Source organism: Podarcis melisellensis (assembly GCF_964234715.1).
Source record: "Podarcis melisellensis genome assembly, chromosome: 9".
NCBI classification, from domain to species: Eukaryota; Metazoa; Chordata; class Lepidosauria; order Squamata; family Lacertidae; genus Podarcis; species Podarcis melisellensis.
In genome coordinates this window covers 22548008-22571658 of record NC_138541.1, presented here as the reverse complement: position 1 = coordinate 22571658, position 23651 = coordinate 22548008, and the positions used below count along the sequence as shown (strand labels likewise).

The window sequence follows — 23651 nt, the reverse complement described above, 5'->3', positions numbered from 1 at the left end:
GCCTTCCAACGCTACAATTCTATGATTTCAATTAAAATTACCTTAGTTCTTCACTGAAAACTCAATTTCTGCTCCCTTTACATTATTTTGAAAATAGTTGAGCACACAGAACTTAAGGGAATAAATTATATGCACAATTAGTTATGATTCTGCACCAATTATATCTGATTTATGGAGACTATATGCTTAGGATCCTAGACTTGAACATTAGTACATATTTAGTAAATCCCATTGACTGTCTTTTTTATTATTATTATTACAAATCAGGCTGCAACTCTTGGACGCTAGATGGCACACTTTCAAAACAATTGCAGCTGAAGAACATAATACCATATTAAAAAAAACCTTTACTATACCAAGAACTGTGATTATTTATTCATAATTTTTTTTTCATCTTTAAGTAGAGCTGAAGTGTGTTATCAGGCAATACAGCTACAACAGATCTGTGCACTGATTTTCCTTTGTATTAATTGTCATTGTTTGTCCAGATGCTTTGCACTGCGGGATGTTTGTCTTATCAAATGCTCATGTTCTGTGTAAACTGTGTCTGGAACTATGTAAAACTTGCTAAATCCTCAGGAATATCACACCTTGGCCTGCCTGAGCCACAGTAACCCTACCTTATGTGTGATGTAATTTCTGGTTGTTTGTCCTTCTCCATGCCAAAATACAAACCCTTAAAAGAGATGTTTCTTCTTGCATCTGGGTCTCTCTTGCCTCCTTGATAGGAGGCGAGAGAACTCTGTTGCAACAGAAAAATAAAGATCTACCTTGCTTTCACTGCATCCTGCCTCCATCCATTCACCTCTGACCGATCATAGACTTAGGGGACTCAGTCCCTTGTGTAGGAGCCATCCTAGTCTCGTGTAGGACCCTGGTAGAGACACATGCCCGACTGGCATGTTCTCTCCCTCCTGGTCGATCGTTCAGGAGCCTCAAAAGCTTTCTTCTGCAAGAACATCACAGCGACTGATGCCAACAGACATCAGCACACTTAGGGATCCGCAGAATGTTTGCAGTTTGCATAACAGAACTCAATAGCTCAGCATTTGGCTAATCTACATTTATTTACATATAATACACTTGGAGCATTCTGACTTAGCTCCTTCCTCTTTCTCATCAGACAGCAAAGAGAAAGAACAAGGACAATAGTCCCACTTCACGGAACACAGTAACACAAGCATCCTGTCTCCGTCACTTCCCACTCTGTGAAGTCAAAACATACACCGTCATGTGATAGACAACAATCCCATGACTGCAATCACGGAGCAGGAATCTTAACACCTTGGGGAGTTGGGCAGTAAAAGCCAACTATCCCTATTTTTCTTTATCAACCCCAAAGCTCCAAATATTGGAAACAATTATCTTTCAGAAAAACACTCACCAATTAAAGAGCTAAATGTTCCAAGTGATGGTGTTTTACGTTCTGCTGTTCCCCTTTTCAACATCTGTAGTTCAATTACAAAGTTTTAATGGCAGTTGCCTATGAAGGATTTAATCTCCATCTCCACCCTGTTTGCACACTGATCCCTGTAGAGAAAGTCAATCCATTGTAAAGTTGAAATAGAATTAAATTGTTGCCTTTCCCAGTTTTTCAAGTCAGTAAAAATACAGCCTCTTCCATAAGGATACTATATCTGTATATCTTTTTATAAATATATTTCATATAAAGAAGAAGTCATACACATCCAGAGCAGGCTAACTGAATGCTGCCCAGGGCTACATTTATATGATTTCTAATGGCACCTATTTCTGAGTAAAAATGCATAGTTAATGCTAAGTCTCTTAACTTGAAAATAACTCATATTGAAGCAAACTTACTGCTAAATAGAAATATATTTTTTAAAAGAAATCAAAGTATCTAGAGGGATTTAATAAGAATTGTTGGTGTAGTCAAATCTGGAAAATTAACTTGAAAATTAAGGTGGAGAACAAAGAAAAAAGTTTTTAACTATGTGACAGAAAAAAATATATATAGAAAATGATAACCATGTTTGAATGCCTCCTGTGAAATATGCTACTACTTGAAAATCTTTGTAACTTTTCAGCTTCAGGTTAGAACATCATGACTTCAAGGACAATATACCAATATTTATAAATAAAGGAAATGTTTACCACCCTCAAAGATCAGTAACAAGAATTATTATTCCCAGGAATTGTGAATGAAATCACCAAAATTTGTATTTAAAAAAATATTATCATTTGTGTGGCGTATGTTTATTTTTAATTCAATTGTATTGCTTCTTAACTTTTGTATGTCATTGAAATATATGTTATTGGTTAAAGAAATATAGAAAAAGAAATATAGAAAAGATTTTTACTTCTGAGTAAACATATTTAGGAAGTGACAGTACTGATAAACGTTATGAAGAAGCTGGTGCATAAAGGGTGTGAGCAGCCCAATGATTTTATCTGGAGTTATTCAACGCATTACTGAAATGAAGTATACAGCCATGTTTTGCAGAACAGGAAGATCTTTTAACTGCTAGTTCTTCCTCTCTCCTGTTTAATACTGCATGAACTGAGCAATTACGGACCCCTCTCAGCAAACCCTAGGGACGTGATTGTCTCACGTGCATGTCTGCAGCCTCCGCTTTCTAGTTGGTACTTGTGAGCAAATGCACCATTTATCCTTTTCTTTCACATTAGCAGTGCACTAGAGTTTGCAGAAGAGGGACACAGCTTTCTACTCCACTTTTAAACTCATTCTGTGGAGAGCAACAAGGTGACATTCTCAATTAAGAGTGTGCCTAAGGCAACAACATTGTTCCTTATTCACAGAGGGATTCCAAGCAATGAGTAGAGTTCCATTCAGTGGAGATAAAAATAATAAATTCTGCGAACATACAGAAGAACCACCAGGCAGATAGTTCTTCATTCTAGCTTCTTCTGCTGTTTGTTATTACTGTATTTACTCGGATCTAATGCTCACCATTTTTGGCCAAACTACGTTGCAAAAATTGAGGTGTGCATTAGATTCAATGGCACATTAGACTTGAGTAAATACAGTACTTAAGCTTTTATCTACGGGTCCAATTGTTAAGTTTCACAATGGGTTAAACGTCATCATTCCCATTTGTTTATTTGATTTCTGTGTCACCTTTCCTCCAAAGAGTTCAGGGCTGGACATATGTACAGGAAATGTACAGATCTTCCACTTTCTGGCCCTCCACTTTGGTACCTGAGCTCCAGACTTAAACTTCCTCATGGCAATCACAGAATTATCGATAATGGTGTTATTGGCAATTAACATAATTTATTCAAGAGCTGGTCTTGCTAGATCAAAGCAAAAACATTCTGGAGCATCTCAGCCTTGTTTTGGAAGCTTAATGAACAACCCTATGCAAAGGAGCTGAAATTTGCTGCAAACACTGTAGTACGTGATTTAAAAGTACACTTTGGCCTAAATCTTAAATGTAATAATACTACATTTAAAAAGTCACTGGTTATACACAAACAGGTGCACCTCAATACAGGTGCTACCATTATTTTCACCTATGTCTTCCACAGAATATACCAGCTGCAATATAACATGCTCAACTCAGTCTCACCGATATATATTCCGTTGATATTTAAATAAATCAATCATAGATTGATCCTGCAGGCTTTCTTTCATTGTCATTCCCCAACCCATCAAAAGCCTTTTTGTCATAAAACAGGTAGTTCAATGGCATTATCTCAAATATTTATCTAGAGTAAAAGGTCTTTTTCAATCTAAGGCAGATGGCAGTGATCAATACAAGCCAGCCTGCTATGTTCAAAGGCCTCCTGCCTTTTATTCCAGCTTAGCTGGTCTCTCAAACAATTGGTTCTGCTTTGAAAACCTAGCACTGCCAGTTTCCTGAGTGAACAAGTCTGTTATTACTATTAAAAAGAAATGCCACAAACAATTTTTAAAAAGAATGCTATTTACCTAAAGCAGACCAACATGAGAAAGACAGTCTACCCATCACAAAGAAAAGGTATTTTTTTAACAACCATTCTACAAAAATAAGAGGTATGGATGGCTAAACAATTTCAGTATTTTCACGCCCTGAATAGAATGAAACAACAAACTATACTTTTACAAACTGATTTGCGTAAATTATCCCCAGTTGACAATTCATATAGAATACAAAGCCTGCTCTAGAGGTGATCCAATGCATGCGCCACATTCTCATGTAGTTTCCTGGGAAATTAACCAAATATGTATGTGTGTATACATACATGGACATACACACTTGAGCTTCTAAGCAGGAGATGGAAATTTTCCGGGAAGGTACTTTCTATAATTACAGGGTTGTATCCAACATTAGTCATACTCAAAGTAGACCCACTGAACTCAATAGGCATAATAAAGTCCACTGAACTCAATAGGCATAATAAATTCCATTAATTTTAATGGGTCTAATCTGAGTGTAACTTAGTCGGAAAGAACCCAGTTTTTAGACTATTTGTAGTACAATAACCCCTCCTAGATGAAAACCAAACTACGGTTTGTAGTGAGAATGACAACTGCATCTCCAAACAGCAAGAGCAGTTATTAACACAACAGAAAATCACTTGCTGAGCAGGACAGTAACTCATCTACTTTACCACAGACAACCTTCTAATTAAGTTGTGACTATGCAAGTAAGAGGTATAGAATATAAATAGTATCTCTAACTGCTGGGAGTGAGATAGGATGAGAAATGGAAACCATAGAGAATTGGATCATGGAGTGCCCTCATGCATTGAACAGTTAACTGATAAAATTCACAGCCACAAGATCTGATAGTTTAGATGATTGTCAGAGGGGATTAGATGAATTTAAGAAGCATAAATCTGTTAATGGATACATGTCATGATGGCTATATGCTTCTTCGAGGTTCAGGGGCACCATGCCTCTCCATATTAGTTGCTGGAGAACAATGGGAGAGAGCACCATTGTCTTCTTGTCCTGCTTATGGGCTTCTTGTAGGTATCTGGTTAATCACTGTGAGAAAGAAGATGTTAAGCTAGGCTAGTCTTTGTCTGATAAAGCAGAAGTCCTTATGGAAACAGCTCCAAATTAACTATATTGCATTATTTTATATAGGACCCTTTGGGGAGCCTTTTAATTAGAAAGTGGGTAAGGGAAAAAATAACATACAGCTGCGCTACATCTAGTTAACAATAGTGATTAACTTAAAAGCTGCATATGGACAATCTCACTTTAGGAGACTGGGAGAACTATTTAAGCATTCACAATCCTTGCATTAAGTTGTGAGTGATTGTGCATGCCCGTACAAATGCATGAGTACAAATGAGTATGTTTGTATGTCTCCTAAATAATAATAATAATAATAATAATAATAATAATAATTTGTTTATACCCTGCACATCTGGCTGGGTTTCCACAGCCACTCTGGGCGGCTTTCAACAGAGTACAGTAGTTAAAATACAGTAGTCTGTTAAACATTAAAAGCTTCCCTAAAGAGGGCTGCCTTCAGATGTCTTCTAAAAGTCTTCTATGCCCATCCTAGTTTGCCTATTGTCAGTCCGTATGGAGAACAGAGACTAGCACATGAACAGCATGTGTGCTGCAATCTACACAAAAGACTGCCCCCTACTCCCCATGCTAGGTGCAAATTTCAAACTGGATTCAAACTCCACCCTGGTCATGGATTTACTGAGTGCTACATAGTCTCCACCCTACTTCCAATAGATGGGAACAAACAGTAGACTACTTAATTGAAAACAAGCAGTCCTGTACCACGAGGCTGAATTATTCAAGAAGTTGGAATCAACTTAAGCCTTACTTTTATATCCTTGTAATGTGCTTACAATTGGATCTTAAAATTTCAAGCACTCCAAACTCTGTTAATGTGCAGGGATTCTAATCGACAAATAACCAGAATTCAGTAGTTTTTTGCAGATAATCTTTGTGTGTTGCTGTTTAAGATTTATCACTGCTTTGTTGCTCCACACTAGCATGCAGCGTAAACAAACAATCTCTGTTTTAGCATGATGTTTGAACCTGGGATAGTGGAATTGTTTCACTCCAACAAAATACTGTACAATCTGTAACCAAGGTTTATTGTTGGCTGGCTAGCTGTACTTAAAGCAAAATAAACCATGTTCTCCTGACTACTAATGCAGCGGGGCAAAGTAGCCCAGATCACATGTTCATGGTAAACCATTAATGTGTGAACAGTGTAACTGTCTTCCTCTCACTGCTACACATGCTATATTTCAGGAGCTATGCGCTATCCCGCACCACAAACCTTTTATTAAGCCTTTGAGAAACCTTCATTGTGGTGGTATATGCTTTTGTGCTTGTGGAAATGAGGCAAGCTCAGTCTCTTCCTTACTCATAAAGGGAAAGGGACCACTGACCATTAGGTCCAGTCATGACAGACTCTTGGGTTGTGGTGCTCATCTCGCTTTATTGGCCAAGGGAGCCGGCGTACAGCTTCCAGGTCATGTGGCCAGCATGACTAAGCCGCTTCTGGTGAACCAGAGCTGCACACGGAAACGCCTTCCCGCTGGAGCAGTACTTATTTATCTACTTGCACTTTGACATGCTTTTGAAGTGCTAGGTTGTCAGGAGCAGGGACCAAGCAGCGGGAGCTCACCCCGTCATGGGGATTCAAACTGCCGACCTTCTGATCAGCAAGCCCTAGGGCTCTGTGGTTTAACCCACAGCGCCACCCGCATCCTTACTCATAGCAGAACAGAAACATTCAGGAATTTAGGAATACAGTATAGGAAGCTCATACCCTCCACCTACAGTGCCTGCTGGCAGCTTTCTAGTATTTCAAATAGGGTTTTCCAACCTTAGCTGGAAATGCCAGGGATGAAACCACGTAACTCTCTTTGCATACAAAGCATTTGCTTTATCACTGTTATAGCCCTTCCTTACATTTTTCATCAGTTACACTGTACAGAGTGTTGCCACGTGTTTAAAAACCAAAGCATGCACATCTTTCAAAAGTTGCCTGATGTGCAGACATTCAACAGATGCAGCCTCCCACCCAGCTCTACATGCTGGAGGAAAACCCCACCTGTTGAATTTTGGCTGTGCCCCGTGAAATCATCTACTTAAAAAGCTCACCAGCAGCCAGTATTCAACAGATGGAGTTTTGTAAGAAAGAAGCTGGCAATCTTATGCTCGGTCCTGCGCTGAAGCTCAACCCTGTCTGGAAACCACCCACCTCCCTAAATGTATAGGTAGAAACTAAGTGGAGCCCACTGTGCCCAAATCCTATGGATCACCACCTCACCTCCAGCAGCAAGAGGAGACTGTAGAGGCAGCAATGGGTTGCTGGCACTAAGCAGCTACAGATTTATGGGAATCGGGTGGGGAGGGAGGACTAGATCACAACCCTCCACCTACCCCCCCCCCACTTGAAACAAAACCTAGTCCAGGCATAGGCAAACTCGGCCCTCCAGATGTTTTGGAACTACAACTCCCATCATCCCTAGCTAACAGGACCAGTGGTCAGGGATGATGGGATTTGTAGTCCCAAAACATCTGGAGGGCCGAGTTTGCCTATGCCTGAGCTAATCAGAACCGGCCCTGACTGAGTCTGACCCGAGGGTGAAACGGTGATGCACTCTGCACGCGCTCAGGAGGCTGGATTGCCCAGAGCACCATCGCCCCCCCCCCATGAATTTCAGCCAAGGGGTGGCGCCCAGCTCCCTCTTCGGTCCTCCTCCTCCTCCGTCGCCCCTCTCCTGCTCCCCCGGCGACCCTCCGCCAGGCACTTACCCTCAGGAGCTGCTCCCTTATTAGCAGGCAGCCGCCTCCAAGCTTGAAGTCGCAAGCTCCGCCTTTTCCTGCCTTCCGTCATGGCTGCCGCCCGCCGCTTCCGGTGCCTGCCTCCGCGAAGGAGCAAGCGCGGCAGGGCCGGCGGCACCTCCGGGGAGAAAAGCCGGGAGCTTCGCGAGGTGGAGGTCGGGGAAGAGGAGGAGGTTGCGCCGGCCCGACGGGGGCGTCGGCGTCGTCTGCGTGGTTCTCCCGGGCCCTACGAGCGCTCGGCGGGGGAAGAAGGGGCGAGTTTTGTCTACGGGGTTTCCCGGGCGGAGACGCCGCTGAGGTAAAAAGAGCAGGGGCGCGGGCGGGAAGCGCCTTGATCTGTCTGAGGAGCGGCAGAGGGACCTAGTCCCGCCTCTCCCGTTAAAGCGCTTCTTCCCCGCCGCATTCAAACACCTCGCTCCCCTAATCTGACAGTTTATTAAATCCCCGTCTCTCCCGTTAATGTTATGGCCGCTAAACCGCTTTCAGGTGTTGTGGCTTCCCCCTCCCCGCCCCCCTCACAATCAAGCGGTGTATAAAATTTTGGGAAACGAAACAAGCGGTGGTTTGTAACCCGGATGTTGATGCTCGTATAGAGAATGAATCGAGGCGTTCCTTGCCCGTAATTTGGGTCCGCCGTGTTTCGTTTTCAGGCGACATTACAGCTCTTTATATCGTGTGTTGGAAAAAATGTTAAGGTTAAATTTATATACCGCCCTTTATCCGAAGAGCACAGGGCGCTTTGCAGCAGTAAAACACAATACATAACAACAACGAAGCAAATACACTTCCCCCTCCTGCCTATTACAGTATTTCAATCATCAGCCCCTGCTTTCCACCCCAGTTTTGGTTTGGTTATTTATGTTTTTTGTCCGTTTGTGCTATTAAGATAGGCTTGTATTGTAACATTGCAAAACCCAGTGCTTTTTTTCTTTTTCTTTTTTTTCTTTTTTAAAAAAAAAGGTTAGGGGGTTCTCTTTTTGACTCAAGAAAATCACCATTTTAGAATTGTAATCAGGAAAGATGAATACAGTAAATGGACTAAAGTACAAAGATTCATAAAATGTTTAGGGGCATGTGTACCCGTGTCCCTCCAGAAAAAAAGCACTGGCAAAACCTAATAAAAATTACTTTAAAAACACACACAACATGAATCAATGCATAGTGTGAAGAGCTTTGTACAAGTTAAACGTGTAATTATCATCGTAATTTTATTATTTATACCCCTGCCCATCTGGCTGTTTTCTCCCAGCCACCTTGATAGGTAGGCACACACATGCGCCTTATGTTGATGGGTTGCAAATGCATAAGAACACAACGCCAGAAAGAGTCTTGTTGGATCAAACCAAAGGCCCATCTAGTCCAGCATCGTGTTCTTACAGTGATCAGCCCAATGCCATTGGGAAGCCCGCAAGCTGCACCTGGGTGCAACAGCGCTCTCTCTCCCTGTGTGCTCTCTGGGAACTGGCATTCAGAGGCATAATTCATGTATAGGCAAACTCAGCCTTCCAGATTTTTGGGACTACAACTCCCATCATCCATAGCTAAAAGGACCAGTGGTCAGGGATGATGGGAGTTGAAGTCCCAAAACATCTGGAAGGCCAAGTTTGCCTATGTCTAATGCCTCTCATTCTGGAGGTAGCCTTATCTTCCATGAATTTATCTAAAAACTTTCGAAGCCGACCAAGAGGATGTCATTATTGCAACTTTTGGCATTACTTGGAGTTCCAGGACCAAGGTCAGGGTGTTAAACGTTGGTATATACCGTAGTTTTCCGTGTATAATACACTTTTTAAAATTATAAACTAACGTTAAAAATTGGGGGTTGTCTTATACACAGATAGTGCGGGGGGGATGGGCAATTGGTTGCAGCTGCGAGCAGGAGATTGTCAGTGGCTGGCGATTGGGCGAGTGATTGGTGGCTGCTGGCATTGAACGGGCAGATGATTGGTGGCTTTGGCAATGCGTGCGATTGGCAGTGTCAGTCAGGCGGGGTGCAACCCCCCCCCCCCGCAAAAAAATAGCTCAACAACTCTGGGCAATCTCCCCCCATTTTCTTTATTTGGAGTCCCCCAAAATAGGTGTCATCTTATACACGGGGACGTGTTGTACACAGAAAAATACGGTAGGATAGCTTGAGACCAGAGCAGTGTGGGGCTTGAGAAATAACCTTGGCCCAGATATGACTTTAGTCTATGGAACCTGCACTGTTAGAGATGCTAAATAATCCTAGCTGTGCACTTAGTGCGGTGGCACCTACACTTTGAAACTGCTCACTTATAAACACCAGACAGGCGCCTTCACTGTAATCTTGTTTTATTTTCTGAAAATTGGTTAGAGGTTTTATTTACAATCAAGCAGTAAATGCATTGTTTTAAATAAAATAAATACAGACTGTAACTTTCTTGAGTAACTTGAGTTAGTTACCGAGACTGTGCCAGATTCATAAGTCTTGCAACCTATATTCTAAATGCACAGTATTATTTCCAGAAACTGTTTTATTTTTGCTAAGAATAAGGTGACAGATTTCCTCTTAAGAAACTTGTACTTTTGGAGGGGGGCATATATTTGTTTAAAGTTCTGCTCTTTAATTATTTATTTTCATTTAAAGATACTGCCATGGCTGCTACTCTGAACTTGGAGCTAGACCCCATATTCCTGAAAGCTCTGGGCTTTCTGCATTCAAAGAGCAAGGATTCAGCTGAAAAGCTAAAAGCACTACTGGACGAATCTTTGTCTAGGGGGATTGACTATCGCCCATCGCAGAAGGTACTGGAGTGAATGAATGAAATGTGTTAGATATATTTGTGCTATATATAACTTCTGAAATGGGAGGCTCTTTCCTATTACTCGAGGAAGCCAGTAAGAATTGAAAAGAACTTCAAAAATAATCAGTATCTACTTTCATTTGTCCTTACATTTGCATTCTGATCCAGTACATGTATATGAGAGGTGAGCCCCACTGGGTTCAACGGGCTTATTTCTTGTTAAGACTGCTTGGGACTTATTCTGAATATTAGAAATCAATGAAATTTGTAGCCCGTGAGCAGAATGTGTCTGAAGAAGGCTGCTAAGTAAGGAGTGGTGGTGGTGCTGTGAGTCATGTTTCAGGTTCTTTAAAGCACAGGAACGGAACAAGAACTGCTGTTATAACAGACCTACCAGATTTCTTTCATCTGGGCTCCAGAAAGCCATTTTAATGGTTCTGATGTGTTGCTGCAGCCATCAGCATTGTTCCTTCACTAGTAGAGGGTTGGCCAGTGGGTAAGTTCTGCTTAGCCTTTGTAGTACCACGAGTGATAGATTGACCTGGTAGCTGATTTCATTGTTGACTTGGGATGTAAAAATAAAACCTGATAGCAGAGGAGAGAGAAGTTCTGGCTTGCATAGTAGAAGTGCTGACATTACTGTCAAAATGGCCCAGATCCTTAGCATACACAGGCTGCTGCCATCTTCTACTTAAATAATTTTGTGTAGGATTGGCATGTAAATGACTGAACCGGAAAACCCCTGCTGCTTTAAAAATGCCTATACTATCTGTATTAAAGAAACTCTATTTCATCCCCTTTGTTTGGCACTTTAGGGCAGGAGTAGCCAACATTGCGCCCCCTAGATATTATGTATGGCAGTTCCCATCCTCCTTGACAACTGGCTGTGCTGGCAGGGGGAAATGGTATTTGGGGTTGGGGTAACATTTGTCACCTCTCAAAGTGAAAACAAAATTGTTTTGATCTCAGCATAGCAACTATATCTAATATTACCATTAATACAACATTATTGTTATGCTTTATACAGGAGGTAGATCAGCCCAAAGTATCTATTACAAAACCAGTTTCTGTTAAGCAAGAGCCTAAGGCTTCCTCAAACCATCCTTCAGGTAGCAATAATGGCAAGCCCATTGTGGCCGAAAAGGTGAAAAAAGAAGCGGAGAAGAGGTCTGCTGATAAAGTAAGTTCTACTGCTACATGTAAAGCATTATTTAGATAGGAATTTTAAGGGTTACATATTTGTATTTGCAAAAACTGACTCTTTATTTTTTCTTGCTTTGGGGTGGTATTAATTCTTGTGTATGAATGTGTTCTGCTTTGCTAGCTGTGTCCTCTCCATAGTTAATTGCTCACTTCTTTCAAGAGTAGGAACTGTGTGCTTTCTCTTCTATGCAGATTGTTTAGTTTTCAAAGGGTGCCCTTTTCCTTGTCTACAAATTCCTTAGCAGCTTTCCAGTGCTGCAGGCTGACAAGCAAGCATGTAAATTTTGCTTGGGCTTTGTTTATTTTGCCTCGCTTGCAATCTCACTTTACCCACCACTGTTTTTGACTGCATGACAGCAGGGCTTCTATTTAATGCAAGGCTGTAATTAAATCTAGCTGGTGCTAGCATGGAAATTAAGAGCAAGAATGATGGGCCTGGGAGCATCTTAGTTCAGCCATGAAGTTGCTTGGGTAGCCTTAGATTAACCACTACCTCTCAGCCACAACAAACTTGCCCCATTTATAATATGAGGTTAGAATACTGGTGTGCCATGCATATCAGGGTGACAAACAGGTATAGAGGGTCCTTGTAGGAATGAAGTGCTCTTAATAAATCAGGAAAATCACTTTAGTATTCATAAGTAAGAATTCATTTCATTTTAAGGGATCTACAAACTTGGTAAGGCATTTAATCCAGAAGATTAAGTTATGAATAATACACCTGATCTTCAGACGATCCATTCTGCTTCATATTCTTGGTAAAGGAGTAAGATCAGAGTAATACTAAACTATGAATCTGCTGGAAGAAAAAGCCTGAGGCACTTTTTCCAAATGCTTTAAGCAACAGCAGCAAACTACTTTGATTTCAATGTGCCAATACACTTTGGTTCCTTTCATAGTGGCAATAAATACGTTTATCAGTATTACTGGACTTCTGTAATTTTCAGAGCACTTCACATTCTACATAATTTGGAGGTATGGGGGGGGAGTTAAGTTAATGAATGTAATGCATTCTGTAAGTTTTGTGTTATGCAATGAACATGCTTTCTTTCAATTATAAACTGATTTCCTATTTACTTGCTCGAAGCTTTCATGTTTTCACCATCATTGTGTGTGTATATCATTCAGCAGATAAAGCTGGAAAGCAGTGAAGGAGTTGACATGCCAAAGAAACCGAGACTAGAAAAGCCAGAGGCTCGTTCATCTCCAATCACAGTACAGACTAGCAAGGATTTGGCCATGGCCGACCTTTCAAGTTTTGAAGAAACTAGTGCTGATGATTTTGCCATGGAGATGGGTTTGGCTTGTGTTGTTTGCCGGTGAGTATGGGAAAATTTGACAATTGCATCAGATTTATAGGGTGTAATTGACCATTTTGTTGTAAATTCTAAATAGTCACTTTTCTTTATAAGCCAAGCGGTAATTTCTAATAGGATTTTCCTATGGTTCATGAGACCTAAAATTTAAACAATAAATTATGTCTGTAGTTTTCAGACTAGCAGCCCAAGCTTGTGCATGCTCACTTGTAAACAATCGATTTTATTGCATTAGCCGTGTGGCCATAGCATAATATACATAGAAATAACAACATAAAATGGGGGTGGGGAGGTAAATGTAGATGTCGTCCTGGACGAGTACTTTGAAAGAAATAGGGATAACAAAAATAACAGAGGATTTAGAACATCGAGTGACAGCGCAAACAAAACAGGTTCGATTGTGCGGCATATCAACTACAGCTGTGGTATTAAAAAAGAAGTTGGTGCCGCTTTCCTCTTCATCACACTAAGCAGGAAGTTAGCTGTCATCTCGGTAATCCAGCTATCAGAATCCTGCAGAAGGAGGGGCACTATCCAAGGCTGGATTGGGAGATGAAGCTTGTTCACGACAGGAGTTAGAAACCGAGATCTTTCATCTGCCCAGTTGGTACAGAAGAGCATTATATGTTCCATAGTCTCCAGAGCCGTGTCATTGCAGGTGCATGTTCTATTTGCTATGGGAACTCTGGAATAACAACCCGACAGAACTGCTGTAGGAAAACAGTTGAGACGGGCACAGGTAAAGGCCCTTCGCTTAGCCTCTGAAGGAATTGTGAAGCAGTATAGAGGGATCCCTTCAGGGGGTGGAATAGCTAGGGCTAAACCTGAACACGGCCCTCTTGCATGAGAGGCTGTGTTAGAAAAGTCAAGTTGCTGTAGCTTCTTTTTGATTAGGGGTAGGGCCACCGGGTTAAAACACTCTAAGTTAAAAACAGTTTTGCGGTTCAAATTCAGAAGAGAGCAGAATTTGAGATTAATTGTGGTTTTCCAAGGAGAATTATGAATATCTCTTAGGATCAGGTTGGAGAAACCACCTCTAATTCGAGCATCCGATGCTAATAGGTGGGAACTATAGGAAATGGCTCGACTCCATGCTCGTTTTTCAATTGAGGGCTGGGCGAACTCAAGTCTTAGGGCTGCACCTGAGACACACCTCGGGACGCCGGAAAGAGATCTCAGAAACATGTGAAGTGGGCGATCCAAGTTACCTGATATTGCTGTAGTCCATACTTCACAGCCATATAATAATTTAGGGACAACTTTGGCATTAAATATTTGAATTGCTGCTGGAAGGTGTTTGCCGCCCTTCTGGTGATAGAATCGGACAATGGCATTAGAGGTCGTGGTTGCAGCAAGAGAGGCAGATTGTAGATGGGTGGTCCAGGAGAGATTATAAGTAAATATTAAGCCTAGATATTTAAAGGCTTTTACCTTTTCTAAGTAGCCACCTGTGATCTTAAGCGGCTCCAGCTTAAGTTTGCGGGAACGAGTGAAGTGGAGGACTTTTGATTTTTTATAATTAATATTAAGAGCTTCCGCCTTACAGTAGGCGATAAATGCATTAACTGCATTTGCTAGATCCGCAGCTGTTCTGGATAAGATGACGGCATCATCTGCATAGAAAAGGGAGGCAACGGGGTGGCCTGCTAAATGAGGAGGATACTTAGTTGCTAGCTTCAAAGGGGAAAGAGCATCATGAAGATAAAGATTAAACAGTAAAGGGGCCAAGAGACAACCTTGTCAGACGCCCCTGGCCGTTGGGAATGGAGTGGTAAGGGAGCCGTTGGGACCAATTCGGATGCGAGCTGTAGTGTTTGAATAGAGGGAAATAATTAGGGAGAGGAGGTGCGGATCAATTCCCAGATGGGCAAGTTTGGACCATAGTCTCTGCCTAGGAATGGAATCGAAGGCGGCCTCGAGGTCTATGAAAGCGGCAAACAGGTGGCCTTGCCTTGGTGCAGTGTATTTACTGGCAAGGTGATAGAGAGTTAGACAATGGTCCATGGTTGATGCTGACTTTCGGAAGCCGATCTGTTCTGGCGGTAGAATGTTCCTCTCATGGACCCATGAAAGAAGTTCTTCCAGTAAAACAGCGGATGCTCACTTGTAGGTAAATATTACTGAGTTTAAAAGGATTTACTCCCAGGTAAGCAGGTATAAGAATGTAGCCTTAATTCACTTTGTTGTTGTTGTGTTTGTGGTTGGTGAGGGTATTTTGTGGGTGTGCATAGGTTTTGTTTTTAAGCATATGGGTATTCAGTTCTAACTGAATGTTCATGCTGCTGTTTTAATGCAGTATGAGAAACAAGTTCACATTGCACAGCAATATATTGCAGATTTATTAAGTTAATGGAAAAAAAAAAGAAATATTTGGGTCAAAATCTGTCCCCTACTGCAGGTACTAATAGCATAGTCGTTTTGGGTTTGCAGAAGATGCCTTTGTGTAATGCACTGCATATCTATGCAACTTGAAAATCTTAAAATCTCAGTTCTCAGGTATCTTTCAGATATTAAAGACTTTTGAGTTCACCAAGCAAAGGAATAGGGCTGTGTTCAGTCTTCAAATTGCTCGCTTCAGAAGTTCACTCTAAGTAATCTCATTGAAGTCTAGGTTGCTTCTCTTGAGTAAATTTGACTGAAGGGGGTGGGGTGGCAGCCTGGGCTTAGACAATTGTTGAATTTAACTTTATGTATGCATATAGGTTAACCAGAGACATGAAACTGTCAGTAGTAGAATAAGTATAAATATAAAAACCATGGTAGTCTGTAGGGAGACCTTAAATAGCTGTTCTGCTTAACAAATATTGTTAAGCCACTCTCTGGTTTCCAAGTGTAACTGAATATTCAAAAGCAAAATGTTCTGTGTGATTTGCAAGTGACACTTCAATCCTGTCAAAATAGAGGATTTATTAGGGAGAAACCTGTATACCTTTTCAAGAACTCTTCTATATCATACCCTATATATTAATGATACTGTGTTTTATTTAAGGCATCAAACTCTTTCAACTGTTTCCATTTCAAACCAGCTTAAAATGAAATTTGGTTTTGACAGTTTTTGTCACACAAAGTTTTTATGTTTCATTTGACGTGGAATTTAAAAAATCTCACCACAGTTACTATTTTATAGATTTAAAATATGAAGGTATGTGCCATATAGTTGGAAGATCTTAAAGTTTTGTGATCCAGTTTATTTTTTTTATTTTTTAAAGAAACTGTAGCTGCTCTATTTAGCAGTCAAGGCTGTAAATCCTTAGCACATTTCCAAGGAAGTAAGCACAGCCTGCTTAGAATCACACTGCACATACTCCTGAATTGGCACAAGATTTTTCTGATTTGTTTTCAAATTAGCCCACCTTTTAAAAAAACTGTTTCTGAAGCCATCTGAATATTATCTTCTGTCTTCATTTTCCTGTTAAATAAAGGAATAGCGTATTTCTCTTACCACATCCACCTGCAAATAGAGTTTCCATGGTTACCTATGTACCTGTACCATGGGGATATGTGCCAGAGCAGCTTAGAAGTAACCTGATTTGTCATCTAAAAGTAGTAACGGTTTGGGAAATTGTGTTTGGCTGACTCCAAGCCATATTTCCCTTAACGTATAGTCTCCAAATTGTCATTTATATATTTTTCCAATAGAAGAACCCCCTCCCCTGACATAGTAGTAATGTTTTAACTGTTAAAAACATAGCACCTTGACTACTCTGATCAAAGCTGCTGCTAGAATTATCCCATTTTGCATAACAATAAATTAGGATAATGCCTTTCAAGTCTGTATGCCTTCTTTCCCCCTTTACATCCTGTGTGAACTTCCTGGGTGACATCTAGCAGCGGGCAGACTTTCACTGACAGACAGGGACTTCTTTTCCTCTTTGTCACATTGTAGGTCTCTGTAGGTCCCCAAAATCTGCTCCAGTGGGTTGGGGGGGGGACCCAGGAGCAGGTTTGGGGGCATGCAGGAGGCAACAAGGGGAAGAAGAGGAAGGGGAAGTACTGTTGTGCAAGATGGAGTCTGTTGCACAGTCTTGCTCATATCGTTGTCCCTCACTGTTTCTTCTTGGAGGTCTCCTTTTTTAATCTGTCATCATTCTAAGATTTGGCTCTTCTTCCACAACTAAATCAGTTTTTTGTTGTAACTGGGCTCTCCTTGCTCTGATGTCTTCCATTATCTAAATGGACTGGATCCAGTCTTCAAACTGTATAACTTGTGGTGACAGTTTGGACAGTTTTCTTCCCATTTACATAACTCAGATAGTAGCAGTCAGCACTGAAGAGTAATAAAATAAGAATTAGTCATGATAGTAGTAGTTCAGTTTTGACCCTACTTTGCCGCTTTGGAAACAGCTGACCCTGGTCCAGATACTTCAATGACTGTTTGATATGACTTTGGGCTCAAGGCCAAACTGCTTCGGGGAAAGAAAATATTTCTCTCCCCCCCCTTTTTTTTATTATGAGGAAATCAAAATAGCTATACTTTTTATATAAATGATTTGGTAGCATAATAGCACATCTAGAGTGGATAAATCTGCCACATAGATCTGGAGATTTTTGTGAAGGGTATCTTAAAAAAAATTTTTTTTTTAAGGAACCCTTTGTAACTTCCTTATTTTTTGGCAGAATTGGATGAAATTTGCAGACATCCTGAGGACTTTTATGGAAGACTCAATCTTTCCTAGTATTTTATGCGCAATTTGTATGAAACCATCTTAAATGAGAGAGGTACCCATTGGTAATAAACCAAGTATATCTCGTGCTTTTCATACTATACAGCTTTTTAAACTTGTTTTTTTGGGGGAGGTGAATAGTAAAGAGAATCATTTTCTTCCCAGTGGCTTTGTGGGCAGCAATTCATTATTAATGTATCTAGGCACACAGAGCAAGCAAAATGTTTTGATGTAGGGAGCAGGCTGGCATGGGCAAGTTTCCTCTTTTTGTACAGAAACAGGCTTGCCAGGGCATATCCTATTCTCTGAGGAAATATCCTATAATCCTTAGTTTCCTTTTCACTTCTTTTTCTTTCCCTCATACCCACTTTTAGATAGTTTAGGTTCCTCAGAGCTGGGACCATCTTCTGAACGTAGGCTTCATTGTGATGCACATGGATGTTGTTCTGCTGAGAAGTATTAAGAATAGCCCTTTGGAGGCAGCTTTGGAAACACCCAGACTCTGTTTTGAGAGGAAATGTTAGCTGTTTGACAGTGGAACGGACTCCCCCCCCCCCCCCGTCCCCGGAGAGGTGGTGGACTCTGCTTCCTTGGAGGTTTGAATGGCCATCTGTCATGTATGATTTAGTTGAGATTCCTGCATCGCAGTGGGTTGGACTAGATCAGGTGTCGGCAAACTTTTTCAGCAGGGGGCCGGTCCACTGTCCCTCAGACCTTGTGGGGGGCCGGACTATATTTTGAAGGGAAAAAATGAACGAATTCCTATGCCCCACAAATAACCCAGAGATGCATCTTAAATAAAAGGACACATTCTACTCATGTAAAAACACCAGGCAGGCCCCACAAATAACCCAGAGATGGATTTTAAATAAAAGGACACATTCTACTCATGTAAAAACACGCCGACTCCTGGACCGTCCACAGGCCGGATTGAGAAGGCGATTGGGCTGGATCCGGCCCCCGGGCCTTAGTTTGGCTACCCATGGACTAGATGAACCTCAGGATCCCTTCCAACTATACAATTCTATGACTCTTGGGCCATACATTTTGTGCTTTGCAGACAAATGACGGTTACTTCAGGAAATCCATTAGTAGAGTGCCAGGAATGTCATAATCTCTACCATCAAGATTGCCATAAACCTCAAGTGACAGACAAAGAAGTGAATGATCCTCGCCTAGTGTGGTATTGTGCTCGATGTACCAGACAAATGAAAAAAATGGTAAGAAGTCCCCCCCCCTTAGAATAATTGATAGCATGCAGTGAGCCACTAATTGGGTTCTTTAAGTAAGGAATTTCTTGACTAAATATAAAAAGGAGGGAGGAGGGTTGATGGAATACATTTTCCCCCTATATTGATTTATCGTCAAGTAAGAAATGCCTTAATAAATAGTTATATATGCTTTTTGAAGTCTGCTGGTATATTTTTAGCTGCTGCTGTATTGATTTTTATATCTTAATATTTCCCATGCCAAAGGTAGGTGTTTGGATTACAAAAAATGTAAAAGTCAGGCAAGGTCATTGGAGCACGGGAAGAAGGAATCAGCTAAATGAATCAATAACCCCCTACTCTGTGCACTTATGTCCTGAATGGATTGCTCTCTGCAAATTATCTTTTAAGTAAGAGAAAGTAACAAATATTGGGCTACATTAACCATCTTTAGCTCCTGTAGAATCTTTATCTTTCATAGAAGATGAAAGGCTTCTGTTTCATTGCTTCTCTCTGGGGACATGCCTTTTTGCATGTTAATTGAAGATATGGGAAGAATATACAATTCCTGCCATTTTAAAAGTTGGTTAATAGAAGGAACATTTCAGTGTTAGAAAAAAATGTGCTTCTCGTAACTTCAATTTAAAAAACAAACAACCATGAAAGAATCACTCAAATTACAGGTAAACTCCTGTATCTTACTTTTGAAATCATATAATACTTAGCTTAGATGCTAATATCCACGAAACCATAATCTGAACTGGGCCATTGACTGATAAAACAGCAATATGACCTAGTCTGTTTAAAAAACAAGCAAACTTTGTAATGTTAAAAAATGTAAATGTTGACTTATTTCCTCCTAGATTGCAACAGCCAACAAATGTACTATTTGAAGGACCTCATCCTTTAATATGTTGGGATGGGGTGTTGACATTTGAATGGGTATTGCACTGCTCATTGCATTTGCTATTCTGCAGTTAGGAATAAATTCATATAACCCTGTCTTTTTTATGACTTGTTTGACTTTTGTGATTGATGCCAAAAGAGCAAAACCACACCTATTATTAGAATCCACCCCATACTAGTTTTCCAGTTCTGTTTCCTTTGACTAAATGCTTCCACCTTACCCACTTGTACTTTTTCCATTTTCCTTGCCATTCTTGCTGCTCTTTTCCCAAATTTGGGTTCTTGATTTATGTGCCCATTCTCAAACCTTTTATTTCCATGCAGCTTAAAATTCCACACTCATCTTTCTTTCAACTGTCCCTCATGCTTTCTCATGTCCAGTGATGAATATTTGCATTGACATTGCTAAGGCATTTGATTTTGTTTTTAATTCTTTCCATATAAAGAATGATAACATGTGTAATTTATACAGGCTCAGAAAACACAGAAGCCTTCTCAGAAGCCAGCCCCTGCTGTAGTTTCAGTAGCTCCAGCTGTGAAAGACCCGCTGATAAAGAAACCAGAAATTAAGCTAAAGATGGAGACAACGTCAACTTTCCTAGCGTTTAAGAGGACAGAAGTCAAGGTACAGTACATAATATGTTTTGTGGAAAAAATAAGTTATTTTATTGTGTTTAGCACAGGTCTCCCTCCCCCTCCCTAATATCACACATACCTCATTAGAATCCAAAACCGAAGGCTTTTATTTTACACTACTAGTTTGTCCATAATTCTGAATGGGTGATAAAACATGTCTTCCATTTGGATAGCAGCCCTCAATAAAATACTGAATTCATCTTTTCTAATTTATAAGAATCATTTTGTGTTTGATTTGGTAGACTGAAGGGGTAATCTGCATTTCTTCCGAGGCTTAGATAAGATGTAAGAATAATTTTGGCTGTTCTTTTCATCCCACTTGTGGGGAATGCAGAAAGGTTGGAAGGGCCTAATTGATTTATACTGGAATTTATAAATCACTTTTCCACATCAGACTGATATATAATAAAATAATTAAAATTCAGTTTTGAACAGTTGAAATAATAATTAAAACTAAAACTAGTCTTATCTCACTATCAGCTGAAGAAGTGATGAAAACAAGCCAGGGGGATAGCTCGCAGAGACTATAATAAAAGCCTTGGCTTCTGCTATTGGCTTTCTGGATTAGGAAGCTTTCCAAGGCTTAAGCTGACAAGCTCCAAGGCTGCACAGCTTCATTTTTTCCAAAGCTTAAGGGCATCGCTGGGCTTGCCCACCAGTAACTGAAACCTTACAGAATCCCTGTTCTGTTTAAGCTGAAATTAGTATGTAGGATTTTTGAACAAATGGAAAAGAGGACTTTTTAAGCCAATGTAATATTGTAGTGTATCATAGTCAACATTACAAATCAATTCAGACCTGGAGGCAGGGGGGGAAAGATTTAATTTTCAAAGAGTTCTCTAATAACACGTGTAATTATTGACCCATTTCCGAATCAATGTGTTGGGGGTTTTAAGAAATGATCTTTAGAAACAAAGATCAAGAAGTTCAACATTGCCATGTTCTTATACAGCATCCATTCATTTCCATGGGAAACTGCAGCAGAATTCCTAGCCAGTTGTGCCCAAAGTTTGTGCAAGTGTGATCTATGTTGAGCTGAAGTGTAGATGAGTTCTTTTGTAGGTTTTTCCTGGTGATTGTCTTCTAAACAACTTGTCAGAAGCCTGGGCAAAAATTTGCAGGCAGCCAACTTTACTGTATATTAAGGCTAAATGGAAGTAATTCCCTTTTTCAAAACATGCAAAACAGATGAAGTCTGTATCTGGGAATTCACATTTGTTGTCCTGATAACAGCAATTTCAGGTAATAGAAGAATAACCATGGATTCTGCTGTTTATCTTTTTAATTCCCAAGTTTTAGGTGCTGCAGATTGTTTTGTCATTTTTACATCGGAGTGAAGGATCATTGTGCTTATTTAATTCTTAGGTAACAATGTTGGTCTTGTCTTAACCTGGAGAATTAAGATATACGTGCCACTTTGTGCCCTCTGGTTTTTTTTTATCACTATACACTAATACACTGCTTCCTAGATTCATCTGTTTCAGTGTATCTGAAGAAGTGTTCATGAACACGAAAGCTTATACCAAGAACAAACTTACAATGGTACCTCGGGTTAAGTACTTAATTCGTTCCAGAGGGCTGTACTTAACCTGAAACTGTTCTTAACCTGAAGCACCACTTTAGCTAATGGGGCCTCCTGCTGCCGCCGCGCCACCAAAGCACAATTTCTGTTCTCATCCTGAAGCAAAGTTCTTAACCTGAAGCACTATTTCTGGGTTAGCAGAGTCTGTAACCTGAAGCGTATGTAACCTGAGGTACCACTGTAGTTGGTCTCTAAGGTGCTACTGGACAATTTTTTAAATATATATATATATTGCACTACTTCCTGTTGATTTATTTTCTAATACCAAGAATGTGAAAAATATTATTATTCATGCTGGTCTGTGTTCTGCAGGGATCAGCTTTAACTAATGTGGAGTTTGTATTGATCTTTATTTTAGACTTCAGCAGCTATTTCTGGTAACTCCAACAGTGCCAATGTTTCCTCCTCGTCAACCAGCGGCCTTACAGGATGGGCAGCTTTTGCAGCAAAAACGTCCTCCGCAGGTCCATCAACAGCCAAGTTGGGATCCACAACCCAGAGTACTAGCAGCAAGCCAGCTACTGCCTCAAATAATCAAAAACCTGTGGGTTTGTCAGGGTTGGCGACAGCCAAAGCAGGGCTAGGCTCAAAAATAGCAACTCCTAACAGTGGCACAACCCCTGTTCCATTTAAGCCCCTGCCCCCTCTCACGTTGGGAAAAACAGGTCTTTGTCGTTCAGTTAGCAGTGACAATGTAAGCAAAATAGGGCTCCCAAGTCCAAGCAGTTCAGCTCCAAGTATCAGCCAGGCTGCTGGTGGAAACGGAAGTGGTGGAACAGCAGGCAGCAGTGGGAGTAGCACCAGCAAAGCAAGTGCAGAATCTGGCAATCAGTCCCCTTCTCTGAAGGGTCCTACTTCTCAAGAATCACAGCTCAACGCTATGAAAAGGTTACAGATGGTAAAGAAGAAAGCTGCTCAAAAGAAGCTAAAGAAATAATAGAAGTATCTGATGAAGTGCAAACATGTCTCTGGGATCAGTTGAACAAGAGAGTAATAAAGTCCTATGATAAAAGCTATAATCAGATGTCTTTATTTGGTGGCGGCAGTTGTGCTTTCAAGTCGAAGCAGAATTGGATTTTCAGGTAATGCCAATATTCTGAACCTGCTTTAGACCCGATGCCTAAGGGTATGAACTATTTCTTTAAAATATTTCAATAAAAATATTGTTTGAAATACATGTGACTTAGCACTTTTCTCTATAATTCCTCAAAGAGGAGTTCATATAGGAGGGGAGGAGGTGTCTTAATGCCAGCTTTACACACATTTTTGGTGATTTTCACCATGCAACAACAAGCCTTCCATTTTTGTGAACATCTCAAATTGCATGGACAGTTATGTACTGATTGAGATTTATTTAAACATTGGGCTACACTCACACCCAATGATGCGGCTTTCACATTAGGACTTGCTTTCCCTCCTCACCCATACAGCCCCCTCCTGTGAGCATCCTTTACCTCCTCTGAAGTGTGGAACCCTCCTATAGAGTACAAGGGGGGTTGCGATTGAGAGGGCATCAAGTAACCATTGGGCGGGCAGGCAGGTATCATCGCCTGCTAAATAACTTTATTTGAAGATAAGGAAAATAAAAAGTTTTTCAGATTTGTAGAGAAATCAAATAGGATGCTTGACA

General features: G+C 40.7%; 2 protein-coding genes across 4 annotated transcripts in view; one reads left to right on the top strand and one right to left on the bottom strand.

Annotated features, from left to right (window-relative positions):
* The window catches only part of GSTCD (glutathione S-transferase C-terminal domain containing), a 62567-nt gene extending 54716 nt beyond the window's left edge, over positions 1-7851 (bottom strand). Inside the window, exons 1-2 of one of the 2 annotated variants that reach the window (XM_081925009.1) lie at positions 7712-7851; positions 1385-1530 (exon numbers count right to left, since the gene is read on the bottom strand). The gene's annotated coding sequence lies outside the window, so the exon portion shown is untranslated. The remainder of the gene's footprint in view (positions 1-1384; positions 1531-7711) is intronic. The other variant, XM_081925010.1, reaches the window with a different exon arrangement.
* Positions 7852-7907: 56 nt separating this feature from the next.
* Positions 7908-23196, top strand: INTS12 (integrator complex subunit 12). Of its 2 annotated transcripts, none has more exons than XM_081925131.1 (7): positions 7908-8039; positions 10350-10507; positions 11534-11686; positions 12841-13028; positions 18750-18909; positions 20276-20428; positions 22380-23196. In XM_081925131.1, the coding sequence occupies exons 2-7, from the start codon at positions 10358-10360 to the stop codon at positions 22956-22958; spliced, it is 1383 nt and encodes a 460-aa protein (XP_081781257.1). In that variant the 5' UTR covers positions 7908-8039; positions 10350-10357; the 3' UTR covers positions 22959-23196. The 2 variants fall into 2 exon arrangements, with proteins under 2 accessions (XP_081781257.1, XP_081781256.1); XM_081925130.1 differs by having other exon boundaries at positions 12838-13028.
* The last annotated feature ends 455 nt before the right edge of the window (positions 23197-23651 follow it).

Bases quoted from the DNA above. Each gene is read 5' to 3' on its own strand.
- INTS12 (XM_081925130.1), top strand. From the start codon at position 10,358: ATGGCTGCTACTCTGAACTTGGAGCTAGACCCCATATTCCTGAAAGCT. The intron at 11,687-12,837 runs GTAAGTTCTACT...TATATCATTCAG, and splicing joins AGAAGAGGTCTGCTGATAAA to CAGATAAAGCTGGAAAGCAG. The intron at 20,429-22,379 runs GTACAGTACATA...TCTTTATTTTAG, and splicing joins TTAAGAGGACAGAAGTCAAG to ACTTCAGCAGCTATTTCTGG.